The 14,228-nt window shown below is 45.5% G+C and overlaps 1 protein-coding gene across 1 annotated transcript; it reads left to right on the forward strand.

Annotated features, from left to right (window-relative positions):
• Positions 1–5,044: 5,044 nt before the first annotated feature.
• On the forward strand, positions 5,045–11,707 carry LOC148109313 (F-box only protein 36-like). Its single transcript, XM_087865289.1, has 3 exons — positions 5,045–5,140; positions 8,710–8,719; positions 11,510–11,707. Exons 1-3 carry the CDS (start codon positions 5,045–5,047, stop codon positions 11,665–11,667), a joined length of 264 nt encoding a protein of 87 aa, XP_087721415.1. The 3' UTR covers positions 11,668–11,707.
• The last annotated feature ends 2,521 nt before the right edge of the window (positions 11,708–14,228 follow it).

Here is a 14,228-nt window from a genome sequence, read left to right on the forward strand (position 1 = left end):
GCAAGGTGGAGGCAACTAGATCCCATGACTTGCCATCTTATGTGGGTTTTTTCACAATACAGAGGATATTATGCTAAAGTAGGGGATGCACGAATAGTTTAGCCCTTTGGTTAAGCCAGTGTGTTCTTGGCTCACCTCACGGCTGTCCACTTTTTTCTCATTGTACCTCAGGATCGGGATAACTGAACAGCCCTCCCTTTTTTTAACCTTGGCAATTTTGCCTCCTATACAGTAGCATCCCTCCAGTCAGTGTGACCCTGTCTACATATTCATTTTATTTTCCTATGTAATTACAACTATTTTAAATGAACTCAATCCAACGATTTTATATAATATGAAAAATTACTGTACCATCTTTCACTCAACATTCATGGACCTGGCACTATTATATTTTATGTGACCTACTGACTTTTCATTAATTGGACACTTCAGTACTTGAACTGGGATGTGCCTGTAGCAGATACTGCTTTTGTTTTAAGACTTTTTAAAAAAATGTTTAATGTCTCACCCAACATGGGGCTTGAACCCACATCTCTGGGATCTAGAGTCATGCTCCACCAATTGAGCCAACCAGGCACCACACTCCTTTTGTTTTTAATATTGGTGTGGATTCTGCAGCTTGGTCTTAGATGAAGACAGGAGGATGCTTACAATTCGCATCTGTAAACATCACAAAAAGAAGGGCATCTTTTAATCTGAGTTATATCCCCAGACCTTAAACACCCTGAAATTGTCTGCTTTCCTCAGTCTAGCTGTTTTGTTGGGTAATTTGGGGCATGTGGTATATGAGTTTCCTATTGCTGCCATAAATAAATGAGATTCAGTTGCTTACAACAGCACAAATTTGTTTTCTTACGTTGCTGTAGTTCACTGGGCCAAAGTCAGGGTGTCAGCAGGGCTGCCTTCTCTTCTGCAGCATCCATTCCCTTCCCTTTCTGTTGGCTCATGGTCCCCTTGCTAGCACCTAGCATCTCCTGCTTCCCTCCTCCATGTCAAGATCCTTGTGTTTACATTCGGTGACCCAGATAATCTAAGCTGATCTGCCTGTTTTAAAGTCAGCTGATTAGCAGCCCTAAATCTCCTTTGCCATGTAAACTGCCATAGTCATAGGGCCTGGCAGTTGGGAGTTGGACATCTTTTGGGGCCACTCTGCCTACCAGACCTGGGCTTGAAATTTGGGGTTTTGATTCCTCTGCTTGGCCTACTGCAAGCTAGCTTTCTTCAGCAATGTGTCTGTTACCACCTCACTGGTCTAGGCCATCACCACTGTGTACATCTGTTAGTACAGTAGACTGTAGTGTTGGGACTCACTGTCAGCCCCCAACCACCCTCTACACACTGAAATCAGGTCTCCACAAGACTGATTTTATGTTACACATTTAAGGTCTTCCGTTAGCAAACCATACCTGACTCAAGCAACCTTCCAACCCCACTCTGCTCATTGTTTTTTCTTCCCCAAGAAAATGCTCCCTGTTTCCTATTAAACTGCTACCCTGGGGCGCCTGGGGGGCTCAGTCAGTGAAGTGTCTGCCTTCGGCTCAGGTCATGATCTCTGGGTCCTAGGATTGAGCCCCACATCAGGCTCGGTGGGAAGCCTGCTTCTCCCTCTCCCTCTGCCACTTCCCCCTGCCCGTGCCCTCTCTCCCTCTCTAATAAATCTTAAAAAACAAAAAACTGCTACTCTCAATAAGCCAGGCACAGCTCTCTCCACTTTCCAGGGCTACTCTTGCCAAACTGCTTTTTATTTTATGAATTGGAGAAAGAAAAGAAGAGAAAAACCCTCTAAGACTGAATCAGTGCAGGAATGCTACATTTTCATTACAAGTTCTCCGGACTAAAACTGAAAAAACTGTTGGAATAAAATAAAATAAGATGATTTAATACTTTTGATCCTGGCCAATTAGTGGCTTAGTTGGTTTGAGCATAATACTAACTTTTTGCTTCTATCACTAGCTGATCTCTTGCAAATGCTTGCCACGGGCCAACAAGAGGACTAGATGAAATACATAGAAGCCTAAGAAATTCTTGATTTGTGTAAATGGAAGAGTTAGTTCTAGGTCAAGTGAAAAAAATTTTTATTTGAATCAAAAAAGAGAACCCTGGCCCCTCAATCAGTTCCCAGACTTGAGCCAGTTTACAAACCCAGAACCCCTTGTATGCCGGGGAGGCATGGTCCCCTTGAGCGAGGACCCAAGTACACTGCCAAAAAATTCATAGTTAGCCTTTCTCCCAAGGGACTGGTGGCCTTGGAGCAGCGTAACTGTGTGCTGCAGAGAGGAAGTAGACCCTCAGGACAACCTGAAACAGTAGATCAAAGGCAGTCAAGCAGCGAGGATTCTGGGAAGATGGTGGGGTAGGAAGCACCAGAAATCTGTCCCCCAGGTAGGCAACAGTTGCACTGGCAGGACCTGTCTGGTGTAACTATTTGAAGAAGCCTTGCAGCTTGCAGGGACGGCCTGCACAGTAAATTCTAGCTCTTCACACAGTGGCAGCTACCCATCCCCCACCCCCGCCACGTGAACATCTTGCACAGGACTTACAGGAACTAGGATGGGTAAGAAGGACCCGGTCTTCCAAATACTGGGGATCTGTGCTTTGACTGCTGATTGCTAGTTCTGTCAAAGGTGCAGGCAAAGAGGCGGGCAGACATTCTGGTTGCCTCTCCTCCTCTGTTGCAATCTCTTCCCCCCCCAGCTGAAGTGACTTTGAGATTTAAAGGGCCAGGACTCACCACCACCACTACCCCCTAACACCCCCACCCCAACGTCGGTTCTGCTTTTCCCCATTTGGGAGCCAGACATTAAAGACTAGGACATTAAAAAACAGCTGCATGTACAAGGAAAACGAGAAAGAGGCCATGAATGCCCAAGGAAAGGGTCCGAAGAGACATAAGAAGACACTGTTCATACCTCAGGCTGATAGAACCTACAATGATAAAAACAACAAAAAACAGCACACCCTGGGGAAGAGGGAGAACCCGATTTCCACAGTTCTGCATTGTAGATTCAAATGTCCAGTGTTTCACAAAGCATCACAAGATATACAAAGAAACAGGAAAGTATGACCCATTCCATGGAAAAAATTTCAACAGAATCTGTGAGAAAGATTTAATGGCAGATCTAGTAAACAAAGCCCCTAAAACAATGGCCCTAAAGGTGGAGAAAGTCAAGAAAAGGGTGTATGGACAAAATGGAAATACCAACAAGACTGAAAACCTAAAAAGAAATTCTGGAGCTGAAAATACAACTGAAATGAAAAATTCACTAAGGGGATTCAAAGGCAGATTTGAGCAGACAGAAGTATTCGTGAACTTGAAGATAGGACAATGGAAATTATCCAGGTTGAGGAACAGAAAGAAAAAAGAATGAAGAAAAGTGAGCAGAACCTACGAGCCCTGTGCGACACAGTCAAGTAGACCAACATACACACTGTGGGCAACCCAGAAGGGGAAGAAAGAGAGAAAGGGGCAGAGCAAATATCTGAAGAAATAAATGGCTGAAAACGTCCCAAACTTGAGGGGAGACATGAGTATAAACATCCAAGAAGTTCAACAAATTCCAAGTAGTATGAACTTGAGACCCACCCTGAGACCATTATAATCAAATGTTTAAAAGACAGAGAACGAATCTTGAAAGCAGCAGCAGAGAAGAAAATAACCACACACAGGGGTCCTCCATGAGAATATGTGCAGATTTCGTATCACAATGTGAAGGCCAGAAGACACTGGGTCGATGCGTTAAGAGTGCTAAAAGAAAAAAACCAACAACTGTTAACCAAGAATCCCATATCTGGCAAAACTGTCCTTCAAAAGTGAGGGAGAAATCAAGACATTCCCAGAATAAACCAAAGCTGAGTGAGTCTGTGACCACGAGATGTACCCACAGTAAATGCTCAGTGGAGTCCTGCAGGGAGAAATGAACGGACACTAGACACTACCTCAACGCCGTGTGGAGAAATGAATATCTTCATAAAGGTAAATATATGGGCAATTATAAAAGCTCGTGTTATTGTAACAATGGTTTGTAACTACTTTTTTCTTAGCTAAGTCATTTAAGAGACTAAGACATATGAAGAAAAAATATTACTGTAAAACCAGTATTACTGTAACTTGGCTTTGTAACTCCAAATCTTGTTTTCCACAACACTTGGGGAATAATGCATTTTTTTAAAAAAATTTATGTTTTCGGACACACAAGGTATAAAGATGTAATTCGTGGCATCAACAACCCAAAGGGGGAGGGGACGGAGTTGTAAAGGAGCAGTTTTTCTGTTACAGAAGTTGCACTGCTACAAATTCAAATTAGAATGTTATAACTTTAGGATGTTGATCCCCATGGTAACCACAAAGAAAACTGCTATAGATTGCATGCAAAAGGAAATTAAGAAGGAATTCAAACATTCCACTTAAAAAAATCAACTACACGTGAAAGAGACAAATACAGGAATGAGGGAAAAAATAGAGACCTTCCATGTGCTCCTTAAGCTATAGGGCACAGGAAACAAACAGCACCACGTCTCGTCTAGTGGGTGAGACGGAGACTTTCCACCTCAGCAAGAAAGAACCGGAAGATGAACTGTGGCCTGAGGACCATTCATGAGCCCCCTTATCAGAGGGAGAAGGAGGGGGAGCCCAGGCCCCCAGAAGGCCTTGCTGGTGGGAAGGGGGTTCTTCTCATCTGCCAGGCACAGCTGGCTCTGCTGAATGACCATCAAAGGTTCACAGCCAGTGGGGTGAGGCAGGTGGGAATCGACAGGGTCCACATTATAGGCACTCAAAACATACTAGCTGAATACGTGCAGGGATGGCCCTTCCACACATGTGCAAGTGAAAGGCTACCAGGAACCTGATGCAGGCCAGCTGAGTTCCTTTACACACGTATTGTGACAACGCAAATCCAACCCTCTTCCAAGTAGCCGTGTTTGCTCCTGCTCGGAACGGGGCCCAAGTAAGTCACCTGCTCTTGCTGGTGAAAAAAAGCAGGAGTGGCGAGCACGGCCAGGCCTTGGGTACTGTTTTGCGGCTGTGGAACTGCAGAAGGAGCCCATGACCTGTCTCCTGCCCTACATTCTGTATAAGACTAAAAGCCAGGCTCCCTCTCCATGCAAGGACTTCCAGCACTTGCCCATCCCCCAAATTGAGGTAAGGCACTGGCAAAACTAAGGGCCTACCTTCTTGGACGTTACAGCTTTGATGCTTGACGAGCACACGCTTACTCGCCTGCTGGGGATCACGAGTACAGCGGTTAAGAGCTTGGGCTGTGAAGTCGGACAAACCTGCCTTTGTACCTGCCTCCCGTGCTTGGCGCGCGCGCGCGCGCGCGCGCGCGCGCGCGCGTGTGTGTGTGCGCGCGCGCGCGTGCCGAAGGTGACCTTGAGCAAGCTATCATCCTCAGGTGCAAAACAGGGCAGACTGGTAGGACCTCCCTCATAAGGTTATTACGGAATAAGACAGCATAAAGTGCTCAGAGCTCTCAGTAAAATTCCCGGCACACTGAACGTACTTCGTAAATACCGGATGCCATTGTTACTTTAGGCTCTGATTGAAAATGAGGACTGTGACCACTGGCGGGGAGAGTAATAGTGAAAGATTAAGATTTTACGGCTAACCTCTTCTTGGCAGTGAGTTGAGGACATTTATGTCTGCTTCCCAGAAACAGAAGATGAATGAGTCCAAATGAATAACAAACCCTTTTAAAGGTCGGTTCTTCGTTTTCACTAAGATTGAAAGACTTATTAGATGGTAAAACCCTTACAAGTAATTTCTAATTATAGATACTTTGAACATTTGGCATAGAACTCGAAAGAAATTTAAAGAATTAGGTGGCATTCCTATGACAAGACCCCTCTGGTCCCTAACTACATCAACGTGGTCGCAGCAGTGAGACCAAAAAAATGAAAAACTGGAATAGGACTGTCCGGGATCATCTTGTTCCATCAGTACAAAGTAGTCATTCAGTTCATCCGTCAACATGTGAACCAACTGGAAAGAATCCCCATCCGAGATGAATTTTCTTTTTAACATGTACTTCTGAACATCTTAAACATTTACAGAAGTCGAGAGAGTAGTGAACTGGATCCTTACCAGCTTCAACCGTTGTGAACACACTGCTGTTTTTAATTCACAGAGGGATATGGCACCTCTTGTTTTTATGTTTTAGTCAATCGGGCTGCCATAGCAGATTACCGCTGCCTGGCCCCCACGGTGGAAACACCGATGCCAGAATGTGTGTGTCCGCGGGTTTGGGCACGTTACCTGGTCACGGAAGGTTTCTCTCCGCCTGGAACGAGAAACAGCCCTCCCAAGAGAGGTGGGGAACACGCACGCAGATTTCGTGCTGAACGAGCAGCAGTGGGGGGAACACTCTGGGGGTGCACGCGGCAGTGTCAAGTTGTCTCAGGCGCCCGTGGCTGCTCCTTCCTCCCTCTTGGCACTAGAGGCCCGGCTGGTGCATGTGAGGAGCCCAGGGGCTGCCCCACTCGGCTGAACTCCTACAAGCTGACTGTGGTTTGCAGTAACCCCCGGCCGAGCTGTGGTGCAGCCATGGGACCTACTGTCTGGGGCTGCCAGGGGGCCCTCCCTGGGCCACATGGTCAGACACTTCTTGTTCTATCCCGGGAGTGTCCCAGAGTGGAACCCATGAAGGGTGCATTGATTTGTTCACTCATTTAAAAGTGTCTGCTCTGTGTCAGAACCAGCTTTAGGCTCTGGAATAGGAAATGAATAAAGCAGCCTGCTTCTGTGGTGTTCAAAGGCAGAGGGGAGTGGTAATAGACAAACCAGGGCTATGAGGGGTGAGAAGGCACGGAGTTGATTCTAAAATGAAGAGTGAGTTTCTCAGGGAAGGCCGGGCACTCAGGGCACGGGGAAGACTGGTCCATAGCAGCAGGCTCACACCCTAAGGGGCAGGGGGAGCCTGGGAGCCTTGTAGGGTCAGAAGGTCTGCAGGGGCTTGAGACGCTGTACTCTCGAACAAGTGAGGATGCAGGGGAGAGGCATCTTGGTAGCTGAGGGGACAGCCACGTCAGTAGGAAACAAGGGCACAAAGAGGTGCAAGTGGAGGCAGCATGTGTGTGTTGGACACAGAAAGGAGCACCAAGGAAAGGTTGGATGGTCCCAAAGCACAGGTCCTCTTGGATTACTCAGGGCCACCGCAGTGCCATCCCTAAACGACTCCCACTGGTGACACCCATGCTGGCCCCTCGTGCCATAGTTGCTCACAAGGCATCAGTGAGCTGGGGTCCTGCGGGTCCTGTAACCCCAACAAAGGCACAGCCTTGCCAACAGTGTCAAGCTTGTAGATCTTTGCCAGTCTGCGGTAAATGCCTACAGAAAGAAAAGTCACAGAACAAACTTGTTAAGTTCTCACAAGTTCTTCGAGTGCAGCTACCCTTCTGGATAGCTGAGGCTCTCTGGTCTGTGAAACTATCCTAGTCTACAAATTGGTTGAAGGGCCATGTCTCTCTCAGGGTTGCTCAAGTCAGACCTGTATTCACAGATCTGACATAGGGTTTAAGTATGCAAACCAAACAGGGATCTCGTGGGCACTTTATCTTTTTCAACCCAGGCACTTGGTGATCAATCAATCCAGAGTTATCTGGGGGAGGGCCCTTCTGCCTGCTCTGGTCAGCTTCCCGGCTTTGCCACTGAACTCCTGGGTCTTCGTCTCCCATTTAAGTCAGGGTGCCTGTACTAATTTCCTATGGCTGTTACGACAAATGACCGCAAGCTTCGTGGCTTAAAAGCACAGAAATCTACGGTTACAGTCCTGGAGGTTGGAGCCCACAATCAGTGTCTGCAGGGCTTGCTCCCGCTGGAGACTGCAGGAGACAATCTTTTCCTGGCCTCCTCCAGCTTGTGGAGGCTGCAGGCTCCCTTGGCTTGTGGCAGTATCTGCACCTCATCCTCTCTTCTGAATACCTGGGTGTAAAACCCTTCCCTGCCTCCTTCACCTGCACAGCCCAGGAGAGTCTCCCCATCTCAGGTCCTGAATTTAATGCCTACAAAAACCCTTTTCCTCCCCATATACGGTAACCTTCACAAGCTCCAGAGACTAGGATGTGGCTACCTTTTGGGGCCATTTTCCAGCCCACTCCAGAGCCCACTTCAAGTGCGACAGGAATTTTTGGCATCTCAGCCTCATTGGGCCACTTAGTAACCAGTTGCGCCAAGTAGAATCTCTCCTTTGTTTAAACCAACACACTATCCATAAACTCAGCCCAACTCAGTATTGTTTTATTCTGTGGACTCCTATACTCAGAATCCGTTCCTCCAATTGTTCCCTTCATTTTTGCTGACATGAATTAGTAAAAGGTTGGGTTCTTCTCGTGTGGAAGCCAAGTCTTCCCAGCATCGACTTTGTTATTGGCTACTTCAGGTCTGAAAGCAGTGGTGGGCTGGGGGCAGCATAAGTGAGGTGTGGGTGTTGGTGAGCCTGGTGTGCTCCGAGTCTTTCCAAAACTCCTAAGTACCTCCATTCTGGTACAGAGGCCGTTCTTTCCATATTACCGAACCAACTTTCACATTTTGTGGCTATTTCAACCCTGTGACTATACAACAATATATTTTACCACTTGCATAGCAACTCCCAGGTCTTATGTTTTAAAAATTTAGATGTCTTGTTTGCTGTTTACATTCCAGTTCAGTGCTGTTAGTAATTGCCACCCTATACCACAATCTTGCACTCCTTTGCCTTTTACACTGTTCCACAGTGGTGGCAATGTGAGTTCCACAAACTCGACCCACACGAATAGTTGATTCCAGGTGCCACAGGTGACTAGTCATTTTCCATCACAGGGCTGGGCTGCCAGATTCTAATTCCTGGATATTAATGGTATTTCTACTCACGCCACTGTAACTTCTTTCCCGATTTCCTTGTGTTACTGTCACCTCTAACTTCCACGCTGTTTATCTGTTTTCCTTTGGAATTCTTGGTTTTAAGCAACAGAAACCAATCCTAGCTGAGTTAAGCAAAAAAGGGAAATTATTGGAAGGATCTCAAGTAACCCAGAGAATGAACGAGATGAGACTCAGAACCAACGGACGGGGTGGAATGCAGGAAGCCACACTGGGGCCCTGGGGAAGCACCACTGCCCTCTCACCGGGTGCCATTAGCACCACCACCACCTCACGCTGCTGCCTTGGGTGGCCCCAGATTGTGCCTCACCTCTGCATGACTCCTGAACCAGGGTCATGGGGTTGAGCTCTGGCTTCCTGTTGCCAGGGGCAAGGAATCCCAAAATTTATTCCTCCCAAATAGATCAGTATACTTGGAGAAGATGATTTAAAAAAATACCCATATTTCCTGTCAACACCTTATTTCAGCCCTTATGCCAGTGAACTGTTATAATTGTCTCTTCATTCACTTATGTGGATTTCCCTGGCAAACAGAGAGCTCATTATCAGCAAAACTCCTGTGCTTTGTAACCGCAGCATGCATCATCTGTCCCCAGCACGACATATACACCCAGACAAGTGTATCTTCACAGAAGGAATCAAAGTGGGGGTATAGGGTATAGGGCTGCCCTTGGCAGGTGAGGGTGTCTGTGGTGTGGAAGGGAGAAGACGCAGCCCTGTCCCTTATTCCTAGAGGGGAGAACCTATAATTCACCTCTTAGAAGCAGCACAAGAGGTCGACTGAAATGTATATTAAATGGAAATGCTTAGGTTCTAGGAAAACTTGGAGGACTTCGTATTTTTCTAAATATTTCTTGGGGTTTTTAAAAAAGATTTTTATTTATTTGAGAGAGAGAGCACGCATGAGTGGAAGGAGAGGCAGAGGGAGAAGGATAAGCAGACTGTGCTGAGAACAGAGCCCAACACGGGGCTTGATCCCAGGACCCTGAGATCATGACCTGAGCCAAAATCAGGAGTTGGGACACTTAACCGACTGAAACACCCAGGCACGCCTAAATATTTCTTGTTTAATTAGCAAAGTTTCAAGAGGAACCATAGTTTTATCACATTACAACCTACCAGTTGGTTCTACATTATAACCTCAAGGCTTTGGGTTGTTTCTTTGCAGCCATTTGTAAAAGGAGGTCATGGCTGTGCACTGGCATGGCCTCTGGTTCTTATAGGAAGCACGGTGGGGTGACAATGGTCTCTCGAGGCCTCAGAACCACCTGGAGGATGACAGCTGGGCCCTAAATTAACTGAAGTTCTTAGGCAGTGCTTGGGGACGTGCATTTCTAACAGGGCCCCCCGGAGCTGCTGGGGGGCGGGTATCACACTTACTGCTGTGCAAGCGGCGGGTTTCCTGGGGTGAACGCTTTCTCACACATTCACACAAACCCAAACCTGTCCATCAGGATCAGATTTGACAGCAAGTAATAGACACAGTCACTCAAACAGCTTCAACAACAAGGAACACCCCTTCACCCAACAGGAGTCCACAGGAGGTGGGCATCAAGGGTGAGCCGGTCCTGCAGTTCTACCACAGCAGTCAGGAGCCTGGGGTCTTCCCACTGCTACATTTTGGCTCCATGTGAAGGCTGACTTCCCTTGGGCCTCCTTGGCCACATACAGGACAGAGTGGGTCTGCTCTGTCACCTCCCTGCACTGACCAGGGACAGCCAACCCCATACAGGCTCAGGGCAGACTGGCTGTGTCTGGGGGTGGCACTGATCAGACGGGGGCAGGCAACCAGGGGTTATGTTCACAAGAAAGCAGGCAAAGGGATCACAGGCTACTTGGCAGTGGAGACAGAATACATATCAAGTGTCTGTTGCTTTAGGTGACAGTTTTTGCCTAGAATACTGAACACTCCATGTTATGTTTATGGCAAGATGACTGTGAAAACAGTTGAGTCCCGGATTACGGATAGCCTAGTGGAGGAAACTTTTAACTTTTTAAAAAAGTTGTTCCTTTGAGATCTGACAAAAGTTTAATATAGACCATAGACCAGTCCATAGAAAAAAAATTTTATGATCTGCTTATTCACAGTATAGTGAGACTAATTTAGGGAGCCTATGGGCAGACAGAGGAACAGCAGGGTCACAACAGCACTCAACGTGGATTTCAGGTTAAGGATTCCTGATCTAGGGGATCTGGTTCTCCCACTTATGACTTGGAGGAGTTGAGAAAGACCCTACCTTTTTGGGGTTTCTGCTCCTTTTGTGTTTAAGGAAGGGTGTGAGCCCTGAGAAGTCAGGGTGGTCTACTTTGCTCACTGCTGTAGGCTTGACGCCTACAAAAGTGCCGTCTCCCACACAGAGGTGTTCAGTGCAGATGTGAGGAATGAATGAATGAACGTCCCAGGGTGATGACAGAACTGCCTCTTCAAAGAGCTGTTGTCAGACAAAATGTGAAAAATATCACAACGGTGAGACTCTATCAATTCACTGAAGCAAAGCTGGAATTCCTTAACGTGACCATCTTTTCAGTGGGAATATGGCTTTATTCCCTTTGTGAAGAATCACAGGAACTTTTAAATCAAGTGACTTCTTTTGAGAGTGGGTGGGACTGAGTTGGCCTGTCATAACCTGGTCTGTCTCTCTTGCTGGTATTTAGGTCAGATGCGGAAAGTGTTTGGGAAAGAAGTATTGGATTATTCTTCGAATCTGTGTCAGGGAAAATCTGATTTGTTAGTTGGCATGCCTGACAACATAGTCCTACAGATCTTCTCTTTTTTTTATTTGGATGACAGTGGGCAGCTGTTGAAAACCTAGAAAAATTCCAAAAGGTAAGGCCTTAAAAAATACATAGATGTATTTTTTACCAGTAATTTTGAAGAGAAAGGGCATGATTTAGAAAACCTTAACTTCATATGATGACAAACACTGGATTTGGGCAATGGTAAAATATGTTTTACTTACAGCCCGAGAAACTTGTTAAGTTACTGCTCCAGAGGAAAAAGTAACACAACAGAGAGAATGATAAAGTGCTTATCTGTACAATATAAGGTCAGCGAGTGTCACAGGCAAACCTATTCTAGCAAAAGGAAATCCATCATGCTGCATGTCACGGTGAATGGTGTTAACACACATATTAAAGAAAGTGGTAAAAGATAGTACTGATATAGTTTCTACTTGAACTTACGCAAACACTAAAAACAGAAAAAGAAATTGCATGGAAATCCCTAAATACTGGTTTTGCCAGTGTCCTTCAATGAGAAACTTGGCAGTTTAACATAAACTTGGAAACCTTTTTTTCTGGATAATTAGTAATAAAACTTTACAAATATGAGAGCAGCTTCTGACTTTGCCAGCAACAGGTGCTCGGTATCTCTAAACCCGTTTCCTAGTTTATAAAAGGGAGATCATGTACGTCCTGCCCAATCAATCTTAAAAGTGAGTCTAAGCTGAAACTGGGAAGTGTATATGGAAGTATTTCATACCAAGGTAACCCATTATACAAATGTATTATTGTTTTATTTATTTTAAATTTATTTGATAGAGAAAGACACAGCGAGAGAGGGAACACAAGCAGAGGGAGAGGGAGAAGCAGGCTTCCCGTCAAGCAGGGAGCCCAATGCGGGGCTCCATCCCAGGACCCTGGGATCACGACTTGAGCCGAAGGCAGACACTTAGTGACTGAACCACCCAGGCACCCCAATGTATTATTGTTTTAAATCAGTAATCTCAAAGTGACTTCTGGGAAGCCCTGCGGACAAATCTCAGGGACCTTTGAGACGGTGTAACTACTTTTTACTTATTTTCCAGCTTTACTGAGGTATAACTGACAAATTTGTAACATTTAAAGTGTCCAAAATACTGATTTGTAAAATGTGTACATTATGAAAGGATTCACATTGAGTTAGCATCACCTCACATATTTACTTATTTTGGGGTGAGAAAACTCTACTCTCCTAGCAAATTCCAATTACACAATACAGTGTTATCACCTACAGTCACTATGTTGCACATAAGATCCTTGACCTTATTCTTATAACTGAATAACCTATGACTTTCACTAACCTCTATTTTCCTCACACCCTCGTCCTGGCGGCCACCACTTTACTCTGTCTCTATGAGTTTGACTTTTTTCCACACTGTACATGTAAGTGATACTATGCAGTATTTGTCTTGTTTGTTTCGCTTACCTCACTTAGCACAGGGCCCTCCAAGTTCATCCACGTTGTTGAAGATGGTAGGGTTTCCTTTTATGAGGCCGCATCATATTCCATTTTCTTTATCCACCCAACCATCATGGACACTATGGTTGTTTCCATACCTTGGCTACTGCGAATAATGCTGTGATGAACGTGTAAACAGATATCTCCTCAAGGTAGTCCTGATTCTGCTCCCTTTGGATCTATCTATGCCCACAGGGGCACTGCTGGATCATACGGTTTTTAATTTAACATTCTATTTTTAATTTCTTGAGGAACCTCCACACTGGCATACCGTAGTGGCTCTACTACTTGGCATTTCCACCAATGGTACACAAGGGTTCCCTTTCCTTCATATCCTTGTCAAGACTTGCTCTCCTGTCTTTCTGATTTTAACCACTCTTGACAGGTGTGAGATGGTATCTCCTTGGGGTTTTGATTTGTACTTCTCTGATGAGTAGTGGTGTTGAGTACCTTTTCATGGACCTGTTGGCCATCTGGGATGTCTTCTTTGGAAAAATGTCTATTCGGGTCTTTTGCCCCTTTTTTTTTTATTGGGTAATTTGGGTTTTTTTGCTGTTGAGTTGAAGGAGCTCCTCACAGATTTTGAATATTAACCCCTTAATAGTTATGTTGTGTGAAGACATTTTTTTCCTCTCATTTTATAAATGGGTTCCTTTCGTGTGAAGCTTTTTAGTCCAATGTAGTCCATTTGTTTGTTTTTACTTTTGTTGCCTTTGCTTTTCGTGTCAAATACAAAACATTATCACCAAGACTGGGTGACAAGGATCGAATCCTCTATGTTTCCTTCTAGGAATTTTATGGTTGCAGGTCTTATGTTCGAGTCTTCAGTCCATCTTGAGCCGCACTTGTGTTTCCAGATCAAAGCCCAAATGAGCAGTGAGAACACAATGGCTTCCTCATCAGGAGATCCAGTCTGATCCATACTCTAAGTAGGAGTCTGTAAACTACGGTCCACAGGCCAACTATGGCCTGCTGCATGTTTTTATAAATAAAATTTTATTGGAACACAGCCCTGCCCATTCATTATGTATTGCCTAACGGCAGAGTTTACAAGTTGTAACAGAGATCAGAGAGTCTGCACAGTCTCAAAGAGTTACTATCTACCCCTTTTCCATCAGGGCTGGCTGTGCTGGGTTACATGGAGCTCACAGAATC

This window comes from Ursus americanus, chromosome 10, assembly GCF_024610735.1.
Source record: "Ursus americanus isolate L20-20 chromosome 10, mUrsAme1.1.p, whole genome shotgun sequence".
NCBI lineage: Eukaryota > Metazoa > Chordata > Mammalia > Carnivora > Ursidae > Ursus > Ursus americanus.

What these genes read in the sequence shown, in the direction of transcription:
- LOC148109313 (XM_087865289.1), top strand. Translation starts at nt 5,045, where the DNA reads ATGACCTGTCTCCTGCCCTACATTCTGTATAAGACTAAAAGCCAGGCT.